General features: G+C 42.6%; 1 protein-coding gene across 1 annotated transcript; it reads left to right on the forward strand.

The window, feature by feature from the left end:
• Positions 1-10,064: 10,064 nt before the first annotated feature.
• Positions 10,065-14,889, forward strand: ved (ventrally expressed dharma/bozozok antagonist). Its single transcript, XM_015348997.2, has 3 exons — positions 10,065-11,765; positions 12,995-13,254; positions 13,871-14,889. The coding sequence occupies exons 1-3, from the start codon at positions 11,414-11,416 to the stop codon at positions 14,225-14,227; spliced, it is 969 nt and encodes a 322-aa protein (XP_015204483.2). The 5' UTR covers positions 10,065-11,413; the 3' UTR covers positions 14,228-14,889.
• Positions 14,890-19,511: the final 4,622 nt, after the last annotated feature.

A 19,511-nucleotide genomic window follows, 5' to 3' on the forward strand; every position in this document is an offset into this window, starting at 1 on the left:
ATAATTATTTTTAGTCACTGATTCTAACAAATTCTGGTCTGTTAGCAGTCATCATCTGATCAGCATCAGGTGTTATCTCAAAATCTTCAGCACGCAGAGAAAATATGAGATATTTTGATGTTATTCCCAAGACATCCAGTCTGAGTTTATAATGAAAAAGAATTGAATTGGATTATAGTGCTCCTGCAAATTGCAAGGATAGACTCTGGCTCCTCAGCGACCATTGGCTGGATACAGGTTAGAAAATGAATGGATGGATTAACATATGTAGAATAGCCAAATGAACTGCCTTTGAGCTGCAGCAGACTCATGTAGGTTTGACACTATTGTAAACCTGGCTTTGGAAAACGCATAATTTCAGTGTTTGTAATACCCACAGTTCAGGTTTTCTATTCATTAAAAGAGATCTAATGCTGTTAAACAATCACGTTACCATTTCAAGTTTGGCGGCAATGGCAACACAAAAATAGTATATTCTTAATAAAAGCGACATTTAATCTCTCCACGTATTCTTGTATTTATTCATGTCTTGGCTCAATCAACTACAGTATGAAAATGAAAAAATGGAGATGCCATCAACATTTCCAGGCAAATCATTTTTTGAGTTTTTTTATTTTAAATATAGACATTACTACTCATGGTTATTGTAGCCAATTGCAAGTGGTAAAACTTTTAGATATTGCAACAAGCAGATGGAAGGAATTACATGGAAGTGTTCTGAATTTGACAGCCTAATTGCTTGTTTGTGTTTGTGTCATTAAATTCCATACATTGAGCCTCTCAGTACTCATACTTCCTGATTTTAGGCTTTAAAGTGCCCCTCTGTCTTGTATCCTGCGAATGAGGAATTGGCTGACTTTGATCAGTTCGACTTGCCAAAAGCCCCTGGGAAACATGGGCTGATCCCAACCACCCGACGCCACTGGACCCGAGAAATCTGGGTCGCTCTCCTCAGATGCCTTAGACTGCCCTCTGAGAGGGTGCCTGTACCAGCGGAGCCACAGGGTTAATTCTCCGAAAGCCATCACGCCCAGAGCAAGAGAATCAGGAGTAAGTGTGAATTTAGACGCCTGCTGCTCGTAACATTCACACCCTGGGCAGGGCTCGATGTTGTGTGTAAACTGATGCTTGGGATTGTCTGTCCGTGCCTGCTGAGATCCCAGTCCCTGGGATTGAGCACAGGCTATTTAAATTGCCTGACACCTTCCTTGACGAGCCCCGTATTAGATAAGAGTGGTGTGTTTACGGGCTTTATTATTACAATGCCACATTTTCAAATCCCCGAAACAAAACCCATTTTCTTTGAAAAAAGAAAAAACGCACTTTGAATTTGAACGGGAAAAGAGGGGAGAGAGACAAGAGAAATGCGCCGCTGAAAGAAAGCCAGGCCTGTTACTCCAGTTTCCACCCCGCCGTCCTGAAACAATTCCCCTCAGCTCTGGGAGGCCCCGCTCTCTTTTGATTCTGAGCAGGGTGGTGGCCTGCCTGAACGATGATTAACCTCTTTAACGCTGTTTCCCCTGCCACACGTGCAAACCGATTGTTTTGAATGAGAATGAAAAAAGAGCCCGCTGCTCCTTTTCTTCAGTTGCGAAGGCTGGAAGTGAGGAGCTATTCAGCCGAAGCAGAAGGAAATAGATCTGGTCCCCAGAGGCTACAACAGCAGCCTTCATCGCCCTGGGACACCAGGACAGCAATCAAGGGGTCCTTCACGTACGAATCTGCTATTCTAATCCTGGGCTACTGGCCGCTACACGAGCTGGATGTATAAATGTTACTAGCTCCTTTTTACTTGAAACATGTCTTGTGTACTTATGTTCCTCAAAGCCATATATGCACTTATCAATATAATATTAAATACCCTTGCTTCCTCGTCAGGATCCCCAGGTGATTTGGTAAGATGGGACTGCTTTCCAAAAAACATCCATTCTAGGGGGACACTTTTAAATGATTTACAAATACAAACACGTGCCTGGCCACTCGGAGCCATGCACACACCTGCTCTTGCTGAGGGGACCACATTACAGAAGGTGGCATCGGCTGGCCCCAGTGCAGACTGCACACAGGAGGATGGCCATCCACGGAAAACAAATACAAGTGACAGTGAATAATGACATGGACAGCGATTAAAAAGTCTCTTTATCTGTTATGTTTTCTCCACTGATGAATGAATGGTCTCTTCAAGGTCACGTTGTGGCAGCTGGGTTTAAAAATGGCTTTGGCCATGACAGCTGCTCAATCACATTTTAAAATCATCTACAATTGCCAATCTGGGCTGCATAAGGGGTATTTAATATTTCCCCTCAGGAATTCCTAAAAGCAAAATAGGAGTAATAGTTCCAAAACTCATTCTTTGCAGTTTAAATGCCTCTCAGGACACATTCATTGGTGTCTAAAGTGCCAGATTTCCTAGAATGGCTCAGGCTGTAGATGACGATCAGTCCTTTTAAGAATAAGTAACAAACAGATAAAATGATGAAAAGTGGAACTTGAAACTTTTTTCAGGACATTTAATAAAGCTGGTGCTATTAGCTAGAGCTTGTATTCATCTTAGTCTTTGTTTTGTGTTCTTCCTGTTGCAGCATGAAGCCTTCCCTTCATGCTTTGCTACCCTTAGATGTGGTGCATTCTGTACTGTTGCATACCGCCTTTTGTGTGACATTCTCTAAAGATATCTATGAAATAAGATCTATGAACTGGCTCTATCACTCTGTTCTCCTCCCCAGTGATAGCTGGTGTGTGGTGAGAGTACTGGCGCACTATGGCTGCCATCAGATCTTCCAGGTGGGGCTGCGCATTGGTGGTGGTGGTGGGGAGTCCCCATTACCTGTAAAGTGCTTTGAGTGGAGTGTCCAGAAAAGTGCTTTTTAAGTGTAAGGATTTATTTATATTTTATTCAAAATAAATGACTTGAATAATCTAAGACCAGGATTAAACTACAAATGCTCAACATGCTCAAGAGTGCAGGGATGTCACAGGGGTACTCCACACACATACACCCTCCCTCATCAATGCTCCCTCTCCTTGTCTCTGTCATTCAGGGACACACTCTTGGGGGTGGCTGTGTTTGGGTGGACACAAGATAACTAGATAACAGTTCCAGGTGTTTGTGGCACGTTCCATTTTTGCAGGGTTGCATATTTCTCTGCTCACTGTCCTTACTGCACACAGCTTCACACAAACCCCAAGAAGACCAGAGATGTCCAAATTCTATACACCTGTGCAGACCCCATGGTATCCCATGGTACTCTGGCTACAGGTACATCTCAGACTTAAAACATTCATGAAATTCACCATTTATGTACTTAACAGATTGAAATCTGTAGTACATTTTTCGAATATCTTCTGCAGCTGATCTTATATCTTACACATGCAAAACCTAAAAAAACCTTCACATTCCTTTTACAAAACACTAATGGCCCAGAGCTGTATACATAACACACTGGAAAGAGATGTGGACACAAAATGCAAACTGAAACAGATGCATCTTTATTAGCATGTTTTTAAATTCAGAGAAAAGCCGAAAGACGCCTTTCTGGGTTTCGCAAGAACTCAAGTTTATATGTTTTCGTCTTACTGCGTAGCACTACCTCTTGTTGTGTTTCAAATTGCTCTTAATGACATGAATAAAAATAATTCTGATTGAACTATTAACCAATTAACTGCGGTAAATAAATTATCTACGAGTGTGTTCAAAGAACCTATTGCTGGCATGTCATATCTTAATTCCAATCTGTCCAGATAAAAGCCTGACAAACAGTTTTCTGTTGAGCTGAGGGTCTAACATTGGCTCATTTGTAGTGTTTACCTGGTTTTAGACAGAAATAATGGAGACTGGTGTTTGACACACAGCATGTTAATCCCCATATAAAAGGCTCCTTTACTGTGCTTGACAGCTGTAGGAAGAGAGGAGAGGTTTGCGTTTGTAACAAGGCAGCAAACAGCCCCATTAGAGATGAAAGGGACTCATTGACATCAATCAAAGGCCGTCTCCACTGGAGACCATTAGGCTAAAAGGAGATAGTTTGCACTCAGTCTTGTGGGGTTATCTGTGACTTCACATGCGTCAGAGCTGCAGGCAGGATCTCTGCAGGATGCCACGGGACAGGTCGGACGTGTGTTCTTCAAAAAAGACTGCTACTTTCCTTCTGCCTTTGTGAAGACATCACTGCCCACTCTGGCAACCATGTTTCTGCAAGACACCCACCAACCCCTCTCCACCAATTCAACTTCACTTCTGTCTAGAGCAAAGTCATGTCGCAGCTACAGAAAATCCTGGAGGAAATTTGGCTTCTTGTCTCCTGCCGAGAGAAAGCTGAGTAAGAAACAGGATCTGCTAAAAATAAGTACAGGAATTATTTCTATATATATATATTCCAGCAACATGACATTTCTCTTCTCTCAAAAGTGTGTCCACAAATTCTGGTGGAGCTTATTAATAAGAGTCCTAGGTTAGTGAGATATCCCTATTAGTCTGTCTTCATAAAACTCAAGCCTTTGCATAAAAATGATAGATTCTCCTGTGATTTTATTAAGTTCTGATATTTGTTCAAACAACACTTACACTGTCATACATTCAATGAGTATATATCGTACTTTATTGCTGAATCAGTAGAATATTATGGAAAACAACTTCTGCAGCACTCAAAGAGAGGTTTGTTCTAAAGAAAACCCCCCAGCAATTCATGGGAGTAAAGTCTGCCAGATAATGTCCAAACTCACTGAGAGATTTATGACAGCTCTGCTTATTCTAGTTTCATCCTGAGCCATGAGATTTTCACTCCTGCATTGCCTAAAACTGCAGAAATGTTCCTTTGCAGTATTGCATAAAACCAAGTCATCTGTTGAGGTCAATTTGTGTGCCTGTGAGAATCATGATGTCAGGAATTTATTTTTTTAATGGAAATAATTTTCTAGAAACAAGAAGCCTTTCTTACCAAACGGATAGTCCCTGCTAGTCAGCGAAAAAAAAAACAAACAAAAGAAAGGCCCATCTTCCCCAATTGGTAGTTCGCAATTGATTCAAGGATCCGATCCACCCGATTCATGTCTTCAACAACATAGCTGGGCAGCTTGTTCCATACTCCGCCAATCCTTTGTGTAAGGTAATGTCTCCTCTTCTGACCTGAGGATGTCATTCAGCTGTTTCTTAAAAGAAGACGGGGTATCGGCTTCAACGGCACAGCTGGGCAGATAATTCTACACTCCCACCGCCCTCTAGATGAAGAAGTGTCCCCTAGTCTCAGTTTTACATTCGCTTCCACGCAGTTTCCACTGAACACTGTAATGTTTAGATCGCAACTTCGAGACGATTCAGCTGGAGGTGGATCAGAAGATCAAAACGGCTTCTCAGCCCTGCTACACTGCAAGACCCCACGTCTCCACTCTGCCAGACCGCAGCACCTGGAGAGAGAACGCAGGCTGCTGCTTCATGGGGAGAAACGGAGACAGCTCAGGTGAAAGAGAAAATAAAATTGTTTGATAGCGTCCTGGCAGGGGCCAGCTTAGCAAGAGAAAAGTGCATTAGAAATTAAAGAGATTCCCAGTCTGAGGGAATGCAAATAACCCAGATAGACAATAAAGAAGTAATCAGGTGCAGACTCCATTCTCTGTGTATTCACCTTTGATGCCATCTGGAGAGGCATGAAGAACAGTGCTGTCTCCTGCTCCTCCCTCTGTCATCAATAAAAACAGGCTCCTGTCTGTACTGTATCCCTGCCCAGCCAATTCTCTGCACATCAAAGCTGAGGGGTATCATCCTCATATATCAGGATCTGGATAAGATAGGGACACTGTATACAATCCAGTCCCCCTGGCAGCAAATGCATGGTAAGGTAATGACGTTTGATTCGTCTGTTAGGAGGTTGTCAGATACACCGCTGAAGCAGAACTTTGCTTTGTTAATATACTGTACTTACAGACAACAAAAAGAGAAAGACTGCAATACGAACAGAGATGGAGATAGAGAGCAGAGCCCCAGTATCATTTATTTTTTTTATCTACGCAGATGAATATAAAACTTTTAAAGGTATGGAGAAGTGAACTAAAGATTTAAACGCACCTTAAACGCAGAGTCGCCTTTTAAGACGCCCCATTTATTCGAAAGCAATTATGAAATCTTTCAGGAGGTCTTAAATGCAAACCCCTCGGGGACGGCATTAATACTGTAGAACAGGTTATTCTGCTCCTGTCCAGGTAGAAAATTCAAAGCAACAACGACAATTAACTCCGTCGATGTTGCCTGAAACAGGAGCTAGTCCATTTCAAAGTTTCTAATTAGTGAATATAATGTCACAAAGACCGACCGCGGCAGTTACAACGAACATTAAGGAGTTCGCGCCTTAGCGCCCACCTGCAGTTCATCAGAATCCCGAATTATGGGAGCCAATCTCCTTTATAAACACCCTCCCCCCGCCGCATAGAGATGCATAGACTACATTAACTATAGTAAGCACTTTCGAAAAACATCATGCTAGTTGAAAAATCCAGGTGAAAACTCAATTTCACCGTGCCCCATAATTATTTTATTTTCGCAGTTACTCGAGTGTGAATGATAGGTCCCGTTAAATCCCTGCCAGACGGCGGGTCACAATAAGCTTTCGCGTGATACAACTTCAAAAGGGCTTCTATTTTCGTTTATCCTCCCCTCAAAGGATATTTTAAAATAATAAAGTGTAGCATTTCTTTCCAAAAAGAAGCGACTTAACATCAGAGTCAAGCCGGCATCCTTATTGAAACATGAAGGTCGTCGCTTGTTTAAATAAACGCGCACCATGTGCAAGTACATAATTGAACAAAAAAACCGAGAGCAGTCGAACTACAGCTACTACTAATATCTCGTTTAACTGACGAATTTCTAAAACATACATTATAGTGGGCCTACAGTTAATGTATAAGAGTTATTCAACCTTATATTAAAAAACAATTAACAGTAAGTTGTACGAGTAATACTAAATAAAGAACGAGGTTACCGAAATGACGTAATTTGAAAACCAGACTAATCTCAACAATAAGAATCGATGGCTTGTGTATTTTATTTAAACTTCAAACATTTTAAGCACTCCAGTAGGCCACTTTTTAAAAAGCAGTTATAGGGATGCGCTCGAATTATCCCACAGAGGTTGTATTTGCTGCTAATGCAGACTGTGTTTCATACACTTGGAATTTGGCAAAATAAACCTTCAATCGAATACCGCTGTTTGAGACCTGTTATTTATTCAGGCAGGAAATATTAACGTTCAGCATCTTTCTCCAAAGCTGGGGCAGCTACTTTCTCTATTTTAATATCCAGAGTACAGCAGTGGGCTAAAATTAGCCCTGAAAGTTTAAGTGTACTTTCAGAAATGTATCGCGTCGGGCATATAGGCTTGTCAATATCGTCTGTGCAGCTCTTCATCGGCTAATTGGAAAATTCCAGTTTAATCGACGCTCAGGCCAGACTGCGTTTAATGTCCCGACTGTTGAAACAAACAAAAACCAAGAGACAACTCATGCAGGTAGGCTGCGAATTTAGTTTGCAAATCCGTGGAGCCGTCCCCGGAGTCGTGGCGCCCTTAATCGCGGCTGTCGTGATTCCGTTGTTGTTTATTTACTATCTTTATTGAATTTTACATGTAAAAAGACTCAAAGCTCTGTTGTTCGCACATCATTCTTCGGCATTTGGATGCGATAACGGGGTAAACAGACGCGTTGTTTGTGGGGATCAAGGTTTATCAATGCGAGGGTTTTCGTGTGTGTGGAGCGGGAGACAGGACGGGGGGAGGGTTGGCGAGCGGCACAGAAATCGGCAGCCATCATAAACAGTCATGTATTACGTACAGCATCAATGTGCTCAATGCAGACAATCGCGAATTAGCCAGTGGATAAGATAATTAGCACCCTTTGCAGCTCTGAAAGGAGCCGGGACGGAGCTGTTATCTCTCAGGCTCAATGGTTATAGAGTCTAGGCTCTATAGACTGCTGTCTCCACGCTCGATAACGCGCTATGTCTCGGCTAATAGGCGATTAACTATTACCCGGTACATCAAAGGACGTATGGACTGGGAATCCAACACAAACATGTCGGGACAAATAGGAATAGTCCCTTTACACTGTAAGAACACCCCATTAAAAAAGTATGTACAGACTTCACTCACTGTTACTCTACATATTGCTTTGAATTATCCCAACGCGATTAAAAAATTGGATTGGAGAACTGTTTGGCCTCTGATATCACTTTGTTATGCAAGGTCTCTGGGCAGCCCTCTGAGTCCCCGGGGACGATCGACACACATAATTTCACAGCGTGTCCAGCCTTCTATTTAGAAATTCTTTTCTTTTCTTTATTTTATTGTCTTCTTTTATTTTATTTGGAATAAGCCAAACCCAATAAAACTGATTTGTGTGGCAGACAAGGTTGGTAGACAAAACTGGAATGTGTACGTTTCGGTGTTTTTACGTGACTTTCTCTCACTCTCTACTGTTTTTCCTTACCTCGGTTGTTCCATACGTCCTAATCTCTGGATATACATTTGATTACATCCAGGCGCATAAAAGACCGTGTAGACCCGATAGTACATCGCGCATTACGCAAAAAAACTACTATCGGGAAAACCCAAAGATTCCAGGAACGTAGCCTTTATAATTATTTTTATCTGAAATGCAAAATGTGCACTTTTTAACCCGCGTTATCTGTCCGTTGGATAAACCCGATTGTGTTAAATCAATCACCCTCATTCTCTGCCGAGCACCACACAGTTCGTGTACACTCACAAGGCTTAATGTTGTTAAATGTTAAAGCGGTGATACACTGCGTGCAGGTATTCATTACAAAGTCAACAGATTTGACTGATTAACGCCACGGCAAACACAAGGACAACATCAGACCAAAAAGCAAAACAACAACGCGAGTTTTCCGGTTTCGCTTGTTGGAAAATCTCTGTTCAAGACATTTTATTTAACAGGGATTCCCCGTTTACACATAAAACCCAACTGAAATCTGAGAACGTGCAGTAATGCAACGTGCTATTAATGCATCATTAAAGCAGAACTGCAGGTCGACAGCACCCTAAGCGCCGTCCCAGCCAATCTGGCGAATAAGAGCACTGATGTTACAACACACACACACAAAACTGATGTTACAACACGCAGAGCGAGAGAGAAATGTTCAGATGAATCCCAGATGCCCCCGGTTCTGCATTTCTATATAACACCGACAAAACCCACCCAAGCGCATGCTTTTGTGGGTTTTATATAGGGCAATAAACATCGATTTTCAACTCAAACACCTAGAAATTATATTTGCATTTTTTCACATTTCAAATTTCTTCACGAAACATTTCTTTTGTTCACGAAGAAAATCAACACTTATTAAGTGCTGTCTATGCAGCCATATGACGTGGTGTTCCAAGCAATCCCTATTGCAATTCTTTGTGTCCAGTTTTGTCCTGTGAGCTTCACTCTGAATATAAATGATCAGGCTGTTGCAGCTTCATGTTCCAGTGATGTGCTGCCTCCACTGTAAAGCGTATTGAGAAATCTAGACATGAAAGACACTATATTCATTATTATTATTATTATTATTATTATTATTATTATTATTATTATTATTATTATTATTATTATTATTATCATCATCATTATGGACCAGTTTCTACACAAAGCTCTCCGACACATCCCAGATATATCCCAGACTCCAGCTGCAAAGGCTGTAGGATCTGGGGCTTGCCTCCTGGAGTCTCTCCCAGTCCTGAGCCACAGTAACCTTGGTGGCTCAGGACTGGGAGAGCTGTGGAGCCTCCGACAGTCCGTCAGCACAGTCTGTAACAGCATGGGGCAGTTCCCGAACTGCGAAACAACAGCGATATCATAACCTTTTGGTATAATTTAATTTAAAAAATGTTAACGCACATCGGCGCAGCATAAGCTGTCTTTCTGAGAACGATGCCACATTTCACACAATGATACTGAGTCTTGTATTTGGTAATGAAAGAAAAATCAACCTGCACACTCCGCAGAAACAAGGTGGAGGGTTAGGGGTTTAGTTAACAGCTGTGTTGTTTATTAACTTTCCTGCAACAAGATCATATCCAAACCAGACAGTCTAGTATCAAGAGAGATTGTGTATTCAACCAGACACACAAGACACTAACAACCCAGTTTATGCTACAATAAGCAGGACTTGCTGCCACACAGACACTGCCCAGATTAATTAAATATACCATGCCTTTCTAGAGCTGTGTCTCACTCTCTCCTCCTTGTACACTAGTACTACAACAGATCAGCCAGGCACAGCTCTTGGGAACATTACTCCTGTCATCTCTGTCTATACACAAGGAAACAAACTGTATTTCAGCTAAAACACTCATGGATGGCAGATTCCTTGGAATTATTCAAAGGTTGCTTGGGTGAGATACCGGAATCAATATAAGGCAGAAATACACCTAATATTAGTTAATAAACTAATGTAATATAACTAACTATATATCAGGCACCCAAAGAAGGGTCCATAGCCAAAACTTTGTGGTTTCTTCTCTTTTCAGCATGGAATAAACCTATTACTTGTTCCTTTACAGCCTACGCATGCTGACACAGCTCCCCACCTGAACTATATGTCTAGTTCACTAATATAGTATGACGAGCAAGGCTGGCAAGTTGGCCTACAGATTTTTTGCAGCCTTTCTAGTGTTGTCATATTCTCGCTTGCTGGATGTGTTCCCAGTGCTATTAGCCATTTGTTAGCCCAAGAGCATCATCAGGCGGCGTCACTGTGAGATCACGGACGCTCCCAGCAAATGTGTATCGACTGAATTGCCCCTCCACTGAAAATAATGGGAGACAGTGAACGGGCATTACTGACAATTAAAGGAGTTTCCCAGGGAGCCGCAATCCACAGCAGCTACATGCAGGTTGAACTTGCTCCATCCCCCCGCCCCAAGTCAACACCCCCAGCATGCACACATAGATTAGAGACACAGCCTTGCAGAGGGAAGGGACTGGGGGCGGGGGGGGCCATCCCCAGACTCACTGGAGCCAGGAATTAATGGGTTCATTCCCAGTCGAATGAGACGTCTTAATTACCACACTTGTGAAAACTCAGAGGGGCGGGGCAGGAGGGGAGGAGGCCTGCTTTGATCTTCTCCTAAACGAATTGCAAATGAAGTGGCCGAATCCTTCATAAATACAGCAGCCCGCAGCCAGGGAGGCCAGCAAAGGCTAAGGGAGAGAACCGCTGGAAGTGGAGGAGCGCACTCGGCCATCTCTGCCTACATCACCAGGGGACTCCTGCGGAAACCGGACAGCTGGGCTCTCCGGGGGCTGAACAACTACTTTGCCAGTTGAAAAGACTTGGGATTTACTGCAGGCTGAAAAACAGGATTTACTTAAAATACTTTCTTCTTTCTTTCGCCTTCTTCCTTGATGAAGGTGGGGGTTTATGAGATTTAGCTGCTGCATTCTCCTGCAAGGAATACATTTGCACACAGGCTCTACTCTTACGAACTCTATAGACGGCGACACCATGAAGGGACACTTCTCCGTAGAGTGGCTCTCCCAGAGTAGCCAGAAGACCAGGCCAGCAGCCCGCTGTGACGTGGTCACAGAGGAGCCCTGTATGTCCAGCACTCCCCCGGAGAGCTTGCCAGGGTTCTACAACAGCCAAGAGGGGCGTCCCATCTACCAGGAGCTGCTGAGAGGCAGGCCGTGGACTGGCCAGGACACCCCCTCTCTCTCCCAGCGCCCAGCCCCAAACCCGGGCACCAAAACTGACCCGCAGGCAGGCTCCCATGGTAAGGAAATTCCCTTGGGGAAAAAACTTTACTGCCCACTTTTAAAACTTTGTTGTTGAAAGGCACATCAGCGTTTGATTTTGCAGGAAATCGCAAGAAAGCAGATTATCTCATCTCGTGTCTCATGGAGAGCAAGCTGGGGTATGCGAAAAGATAATTCCTAATGCTAGAAATTGTAAAGGGTTAATAAAGTAATGTTATTATTATAGTAATGTTATTATAGCTCAGTGTGTTTCCTTGTGAATTCAGTGCTGGTGACTGGTGGGTTGCATCTTGTCCTTCTCGCTGTAGTGAGGGATAGGAGATCTGTACTTATAGGTCACTTTCGATTTGGAACCAATACTGATGAAGGGAATATTGCAGCAAAAGTACTGAGTTTCTGTCAAGGGTTAAAAACCAAGCATTTTGCTCTGCCTGGCTGTGGCTCTGCTGTACAATACAGAGAACACAGGCCTGTGAGCTCTATAGGAGTCTTCCATCCACACACTGCTGAGCCTCTGCTCAATCAGGGGAACATATTACTAAGAAACTAGTAAAGTAGTTGGGCCCCCTCTATTCTTGGCCAGGCATACAGACATCACAGGCATTGCATTACTGACACAGGAGGTAGTAGGTGTTAATTCAGTATTTCATTTTGACGTCATTTTCAGGGATTTTATGTTGGAAAATTGTTTCCTCTTTCATTCATGCTGGTTCAAAATGCTGCTCCCTTTATGAAGCTGATGTCTCAGCAGAAAATTAGTTAATGGGATTTGAAGGCATAGTGTACTGTACTTAGACTCTGTACTGTATGTAACTATACATACAGTACAGAGTCAGACTGCTAGGTTTAAAGCACTTGTGCTTCCTGATACAGGAAAGTTGTACACTGCACTCTCCTGTTCTTCAGCCTTGCTCAATTTGTTCACTAGCGGCTTCAAAGGCACTGTTGCTTCTGATAGCTGTACCATGTCATCTGCGCTGTTTACTGTTTCATGCTCTTTCACACTCAGTGAACCTGCTGAACTGTATGTAATGGTGTAACTATCCTGGCTCATGCAACTTAAATCTGTGTTTAGTGCTTAAATCTGTGCAGTTTCCCAGCTTAGTAGTTCAAGTAGGGAGCTGCGTCAGCATGCGTAGGCTGCAGAGGAACAAGTAAAGGTTTATTCCCAGCTGAAAAGAGAAGAAAAGAAACGTTTTACCTGTGGAGCTTTCTTCCTAAATCTGTGCTCTCTGTCCCCACTCAGCGCTTGAGCCAGAGATCGCCAGCGGCACAGAGGAAGAGGAAACGTCAGGGTATGAGAGTGAGGGGGGTCAGTCAGCCTCCCCCGCTGACCCACCAGGCGGCTCCTCCTCCTCACCACCGACCCCTCCAGGGCGCCGGCCGCGCACAGCCTTCACCTCCGAGCAGATCAGCCGGCTGGAGAGGACCTTCAAGAAGCACGCCTACCTGGGCACACGCGAGAAGGAGGAGCTCTGCAGGAAGCTCAACCTCTCCGAGAAGCAGGTGGGCATCTCCAAGGCGCCTGATTCTAGCCCCTGAGGGCCAGACAGTTTCTGGTTGTCCTGCTACCTGAGCCCTTAATTAGGATATTTTCCTAGTTCTTGAGAAACTGGAAATGTAGTGGCCCTTAAGACTAGTGTTGGGCACCCCTGTATTATGTCCATCATGCATTCATATAGTTCCTCATTGTAATATAATTTACGATTTACGATTCCCATAAGGCATTTCAACATGCTATATTGTCAGCTACATAAAATTCGGCCACCTCCCAAGCAGGCTCAACCAGTAAAGATGCTCACATGAGCACCGGCTGAGCTCTGATTGCGGGTTCGAGCCTGCGTCATGTCACTAGCTGACTGAGCAGGATTCTCGATGCTCGGAAACACTGACCCCTGCAGTCTCCCAGGCGCTGGCAGGCGTGGCAAGACTAGAGCAGCTCAAAGGAGCAGCTCCTTCTCCCCGTATCAAGCCGATACAGGAAAACCACACACCGCTGGCCAGAAAAAAATTCTCTTTATGGGAGAATCTTGTGAAGTGGATGCTAAATCCATTGCTATCCCTGCAAGGGAGGTTCAGGCTACCTCGGCCCCACTCATGCTCTCTCATACTTCCTCCCCAGATTAAAAACTGGTTCCAGAACCGCCGGATGAAGCTGAAGCGCACCCTGCAGGACGCCCTGGCCCAGGCCTGCCACGTCAAGGTGGCCTCCCAGCTGCTGCACTACCCTGAGCTCCAGGCTTTCGGGCCTAGTGCCTACTCCGGCTACTACCCAAATCAGGACAGCACGGCGGCCTACCTGCCCCTCCCGGGACTGCCTTATGCCCCATCCCAAGCGCTGGGACACCTGTCTGCGCTGCCGCTGGAGGCACAAGTCCACCCGTACAGCGTGCCACCCTTCGTCATGCCACCCCACAGTGCAGGCACTGGCAGCCCCCCCGTCATGGCACGGTACCACCCCTATGCACCCCGTTATTAAAGGGGCTGCCGCGGACTCTCCCACAGTAATTGGAAATGTATCCCTGCGGCTCTGTGGGGCCCACATTCCGGTACGAGCAAGGACACTAGTTTGGCTCTTGGGAGAAACTTTCCCAGAACAGTCCCCCAGTGGGGTCTGCATTGCATCAGTCCCACACTGCATTCTAGAGCCTGGGGGTGAGGAGGCTGGATCTGTTCTCTCTCTCCTGGTGTAGGAGACAAAAAGGACACTCCTGCTGGACCTGGACAACAACTCACTGTGTCAGCCAGGAAGAATCTGTGCATCCCCGCCACTGGCTGGATCAAGGAATCCTCTGTTTCTGCCTTTAGGGATTACCTGTGTTCTCCCTCCCAAAGTAGTAAGCTGTATTAGCAACAGTCCTGTTGTAACAGGTTGTAAAAGCAGAAAACTGCGCTCTCTGCTTTGCTGGTGCTCAAATCTGTAACGTGACAGCAGAGAACATGTTACCTGGGAATGTTATGAACTCTTGATCTCTGAGAATTAGAAGACACATTCTGTAATTGTACTGGGGTTTACAAAAGCCAGGGCATAGTGCAATAATTATTTTCCTGTCTTTGTTTGTGTTGTAATATTTAAATCACGAAATGTACATACTATATTATTTCTAAATGTATAGTATCATTGAGATTGTCGATTTAATCAAAAATGTCATTGATAATTTTTTTGGTTTGATTTTTTTTGTTTCTGAAGAAAAGAGTTTTCAAAAATATATTAACTTTTTTATTCTGATATCCTTGTGCCTCCTTGATTTGCTTGGATATTGACGCATTTCATCAGTATTTTTATCGTCAATCAAGACACCCAAATGGGAAGGTATTTGATTAAATGTACGAAAATGAGAACCCACTGATAAGCAAATGGATAAGTTCGAAAGAGATGGATGGCACAAGACAATTCTTTTTTTCTTGTGATCCGATCATGAACCTTTATCAGTACTTGAGCAGATTAACAGAACTATTTCCAATATCGTTCTCAATTGTTATCGCGTCGTATCATTAATGCTGTTATCTGCTGCTGCAGCGTTAGTGTTCTATTATACTGATGTTGTCACTCCCGGACCTGCATTGCGAGTTCAAACTTCTGCTATCAAATTTCTGACGCACTGTAATACATTTTCGAGAAACGGCCGTAAGGGTTAAACGAAGCACTGTTTAAAACCAGGTCTTTTTCCCCCTCCCCCAAAATTTTTAGTTTTTTTGTTTTACGTAGGCCGTGCCCGCTGCTCACCGTCGAAAACACCTTAACACATTTGTTTTAATTGACACATGTTTTCACTTCAAAAAAGAAAACGTCGCATACATTTTGATTCGGAAAATGCCCCGTTTCTGCGTACGTCTCCAGCTGGATGTGTGGATGCTGGAATCTCCAATTCTTCCATTAACTAGGTAAAAACACGGCTGTGTCAATCAAATGATTTCTAGCTGCGGGACACAAGACGCCTTGCGCGCCAGTCAGCCCTGACTTCAGGCAACAGTTGATTCCGGGTGGTGAAGGGGGGGCTCGCCAATCATTAAAATGCAGTGAATAACATGGATCTTAACTCTGGTGACGAGAACCTGGGATTGTCGTTAGGGCTGGATGTGGTGGGTTTTGTGTTTTTTTTCTGCGTGTATTGGAGTTGCGGAAAATCTCACGTTACAATTGCAGTCCTCACTGGAAAAGAGGTCGTAACATTTTCATCTTCCCCTTTTTAACTCTCACCACAATAATCATAAAGTTTAAAAATGCATCTAAATGCATTTTTGGGGAAAATAATATGTGTTTTGTTTATATGCCACATTGGGTTTTACAGGGTTTATTTTTAAGTCTAATGAATTTCTTGGTTGGTCCTAAAACAACGTATAATAATAATAAGTAGTTCAAAGTAGGTAGCTGCAAAGGAACATGCCATAGGTTTATTCCATGCTGAAAAGAGAAGAGAGAAAACACAACATTTCAGCTGTGGAGCCTTCTTCAGGTGTGGTGACGCCTTTTTACAGTATAGAGCGCCCCCTACTGGTGCTACTGATCCTACTGATCAGGCTTACAACAACCTCACTTCTCATTAATGAAACAATTTAATACCAAGTCAATACAAAAAATAAGAATGTAATATATACAGCGCCTTGCAAAATTCTAGGGTGTATCTGGGTCTTCCACTTCTTAATGATCATCTTCACCACGATCAAAGAGATATTATGAGTCTTTGGACTCTTCTTCTGATCTATACCTTTCTCTGCAACTTTATGCCTGATTAGGTTTGAAAGCTCCTTGGTCTTCATGGTTTAAATTGGCTGACGGAGGCGCTTTACAGAGACGGGTGTTTTTATTCTGAAAGCACAAAAATATTTTTGAACACTGAAGACACAATCATTTTGCTTTGATACGACCTATTTAGTTTTTCTTGCGTTGAAGGTGTGGAGCGGATTGTGTATTTAACAAATATTGATTCCTACTTCAAAGTATCATCACTGCAAGCTTTAATGCAACAAAATGTGAAAACTGTGCAAGGATTAGAATACTTTTGCAAAGCATTGTATATAAAACAGTAAACTACTATGTGCTCATTCATACTTAAAATTACATATCTAAAATATAAGCAGTGTGTCACACACACTTGAATTAATTTAAACTATGATTATGAAATAAATATCCTAGTTGTGTAGAATTGTTATCATTAATCATACAGTACATTAGTACCGCAAAGGTTTATATGGAATACAGTACATTAGAACGGTTTCTCGCTAAAAGCAATTCTTTACAATTGCTCGTCAGAGAACTATCTTATAGCGCCCCCTGCTGTTACTTTTTTAACATTTAAAAATATTACACTTTATTTTCATTAAAAAAATGTTTTTAGGTTGTAATTGTTTTAAGATTGTTAATCGTAATTCTTCATTAAAACTTCGATTCAAAGTGTGCTATAAAATTTTAAAAATAATGCTTTAATTGGTGTCTATATGTGTATGATTTACAGTACATGTATACGTGGTAAGTCACATTTCTTTGGGTAAAAAACGAGTATTTTTAAAAGCATGTATAAATAAAATTGTATTATTTCATGTGATAAGACTTACATTCTACCATCAACATGTGAAAAACATTTTTGTATCGCTTGGTTACACAAGTCTTGAACTAGTCTAATTACCGTCCATATCGAGAAGTCATCCTCTCCAGCACGACTACATATTTCGCCTTTTGCTTATTTTGATACTAGAGGCGCCCCTATTCAAGACAATTAAACATTCTGTTTTTTAAATGGGAAACACAATCGGCCACAGTCAGGTTTAGAGGGACGTCACGTCACGAAAATGCAAAATACCAAGCATAACGCAGAGGACGCAAATGCATATATATAGCAAGTAAAACTATCTCAGTGTGTACTGTATTGCAGAAGACATGGTCTGATTTTAACTGAACTGTAGTTACCAATCCCAGCGTTGGCTTTGGATGTAATTCGGCCGCTTCCCTTTTTAATATGAGCTCCTTGCGTGCACCAGATGACCTTTTTCAGTTTCAGTACAGAGACAGGGAAGTTCTTTTCGAAGCAAACAGTTCATGCAGACTTCACATTTCCTCAGGAAATGGCCATTCAAGATTCTTAGACCAGTTTGGAAATCGTGCCTTGTACAGTGCCAATCAAACACATGGAAAGCATCGTAGCAATACAGTGAGCAGGACAGTACCCTGCATCAGCTTACAGAGAGCAAGAGCCACTTCTTCACCCAAAGGGATGCAGGAGTGTGGAACAAGGCAGCCAGCCATGTGGAGCTCTTCCCCCTTCTTCTTCAAGAAACAGCTGGATAAGAGGCTTGGATCAATTAACAACCATCTAGAAAATGGTCTAATCTTTGGTCTGTAACAAGTTCAGAGATGCTTATTTTGGATAAAGTGAAACTGGGGTGAGTTTGAGGTAATTTGGGGGGGCTAGCAGAAGTTTGAAGTCATTGGTAGTGGGCTAGCAGAATTACTGCAGCACATTTATATACTACATGCAGTGTGGACTGCAAATTTTCTTCACATAAATGAGACTATTAATTCAAACTTCTGCAAAACACAACTGACCTGAAATGTTTCCAGTTACAGTTGTGACATACCGATATAAAAAAAACTTTAAAAAAATCAATGAACTGGTATTTTTTTTCCTGTAAAAACTGCATATCTTTGAATGGTACTTTGTCACTTTAAAACTTTCTAAGAACACCCTAATATGCTGAGACAAGGGTGCTATAAAATGGGGTTCACATCAAAACAGGGAAAGCCACTCAAAACCAGATAAATATAGTGGAGTATTGAAATGGCAAAACGGAATTACACACAGCAGCTCTGTGTGAACAGTTAAAACCTATGTCAACTTCCACAGAATATTATACCATCATAGACAGATGCATACAATGTGGTGCTGATTGTAAGAGAAAATATTTATGATTGAACAAAGGACTAGGGCATTGCAGTAGTTGGTATTCACAGTACTCACAGTATTGGAGACCTGGGGTTCAATCTGTGTGAGAATTTGGATGTCCTCCCCATGTTTGCATAGGTTTCCTACCACAGTCCAGACATACTCGTAGATTAATTGGCTTCTAGTGTCTGTCTGCCTTGTGATGGAGTGGCAACCCGTCCAGGGTGTATCCTGCCTTGTACCTGTTATTTGCTTATAGGCTGCAGCTCCTCTGCAACAATGAATTGGCTGAAGCACGTAGAAAACAGATGATGGGTGAATACAGGACTATCAACACGTGGACCTTCCAATCCACTCTAGTACTTTGTAAAAAGCATTGCAAGTGTTATTCTGATGCAGCAAATTATTAATAAAGATCAATAAAGGATTTTAGTGTAGCATATCTATGAACCTAAGTGGACAGAACAGGTTACAAGCTGCTTATCTCTGAGCTAAAGCTAATTTTTTAAAACGCAATTATGCTGGTACACCCTAAGGCTTAGCATTTACAGCCACATTCCCAGCTTTAACTTGTTAATGCAACACATTTCATTCTCGCTCCTTCTGAAGTGAGGCACAGATGGGATAACATTTGCTTCTCAGCAAGACAGGACACCCAAGAGGTGTTTACAAAATCAGGTTTGCTTCAAGGTGAGATATCAATATACGAAGTTAAACCTTATTAAAACTATACAGCGATAAACTGAATCTTCAAAACAAACAATAACTGGATGTGTGAAACCATTAGAAAAAACACAGCGTTTAGGATGTTCAATACTGTTCAGGTCACCCGCACAAGTCTCTGTTCAGTCATTCAATGTTTTTTACTGATCATACAAGCCA

Source organism: Lepisosteus oculatus, chromosome 2 (assembly GCF_040954835.1).
Source record: "Lepisosteus oculatus isolate fLepOcu1 chromosome 2, fLepOcu1.hap2, whole genome shotgun sequence".
NCBI lineage: Eukaryota > Metazoa > Chordata > Actinopteri > Semionotiformes > Lepisosteidae > Lepisosteus > Lepisosteus oculatus.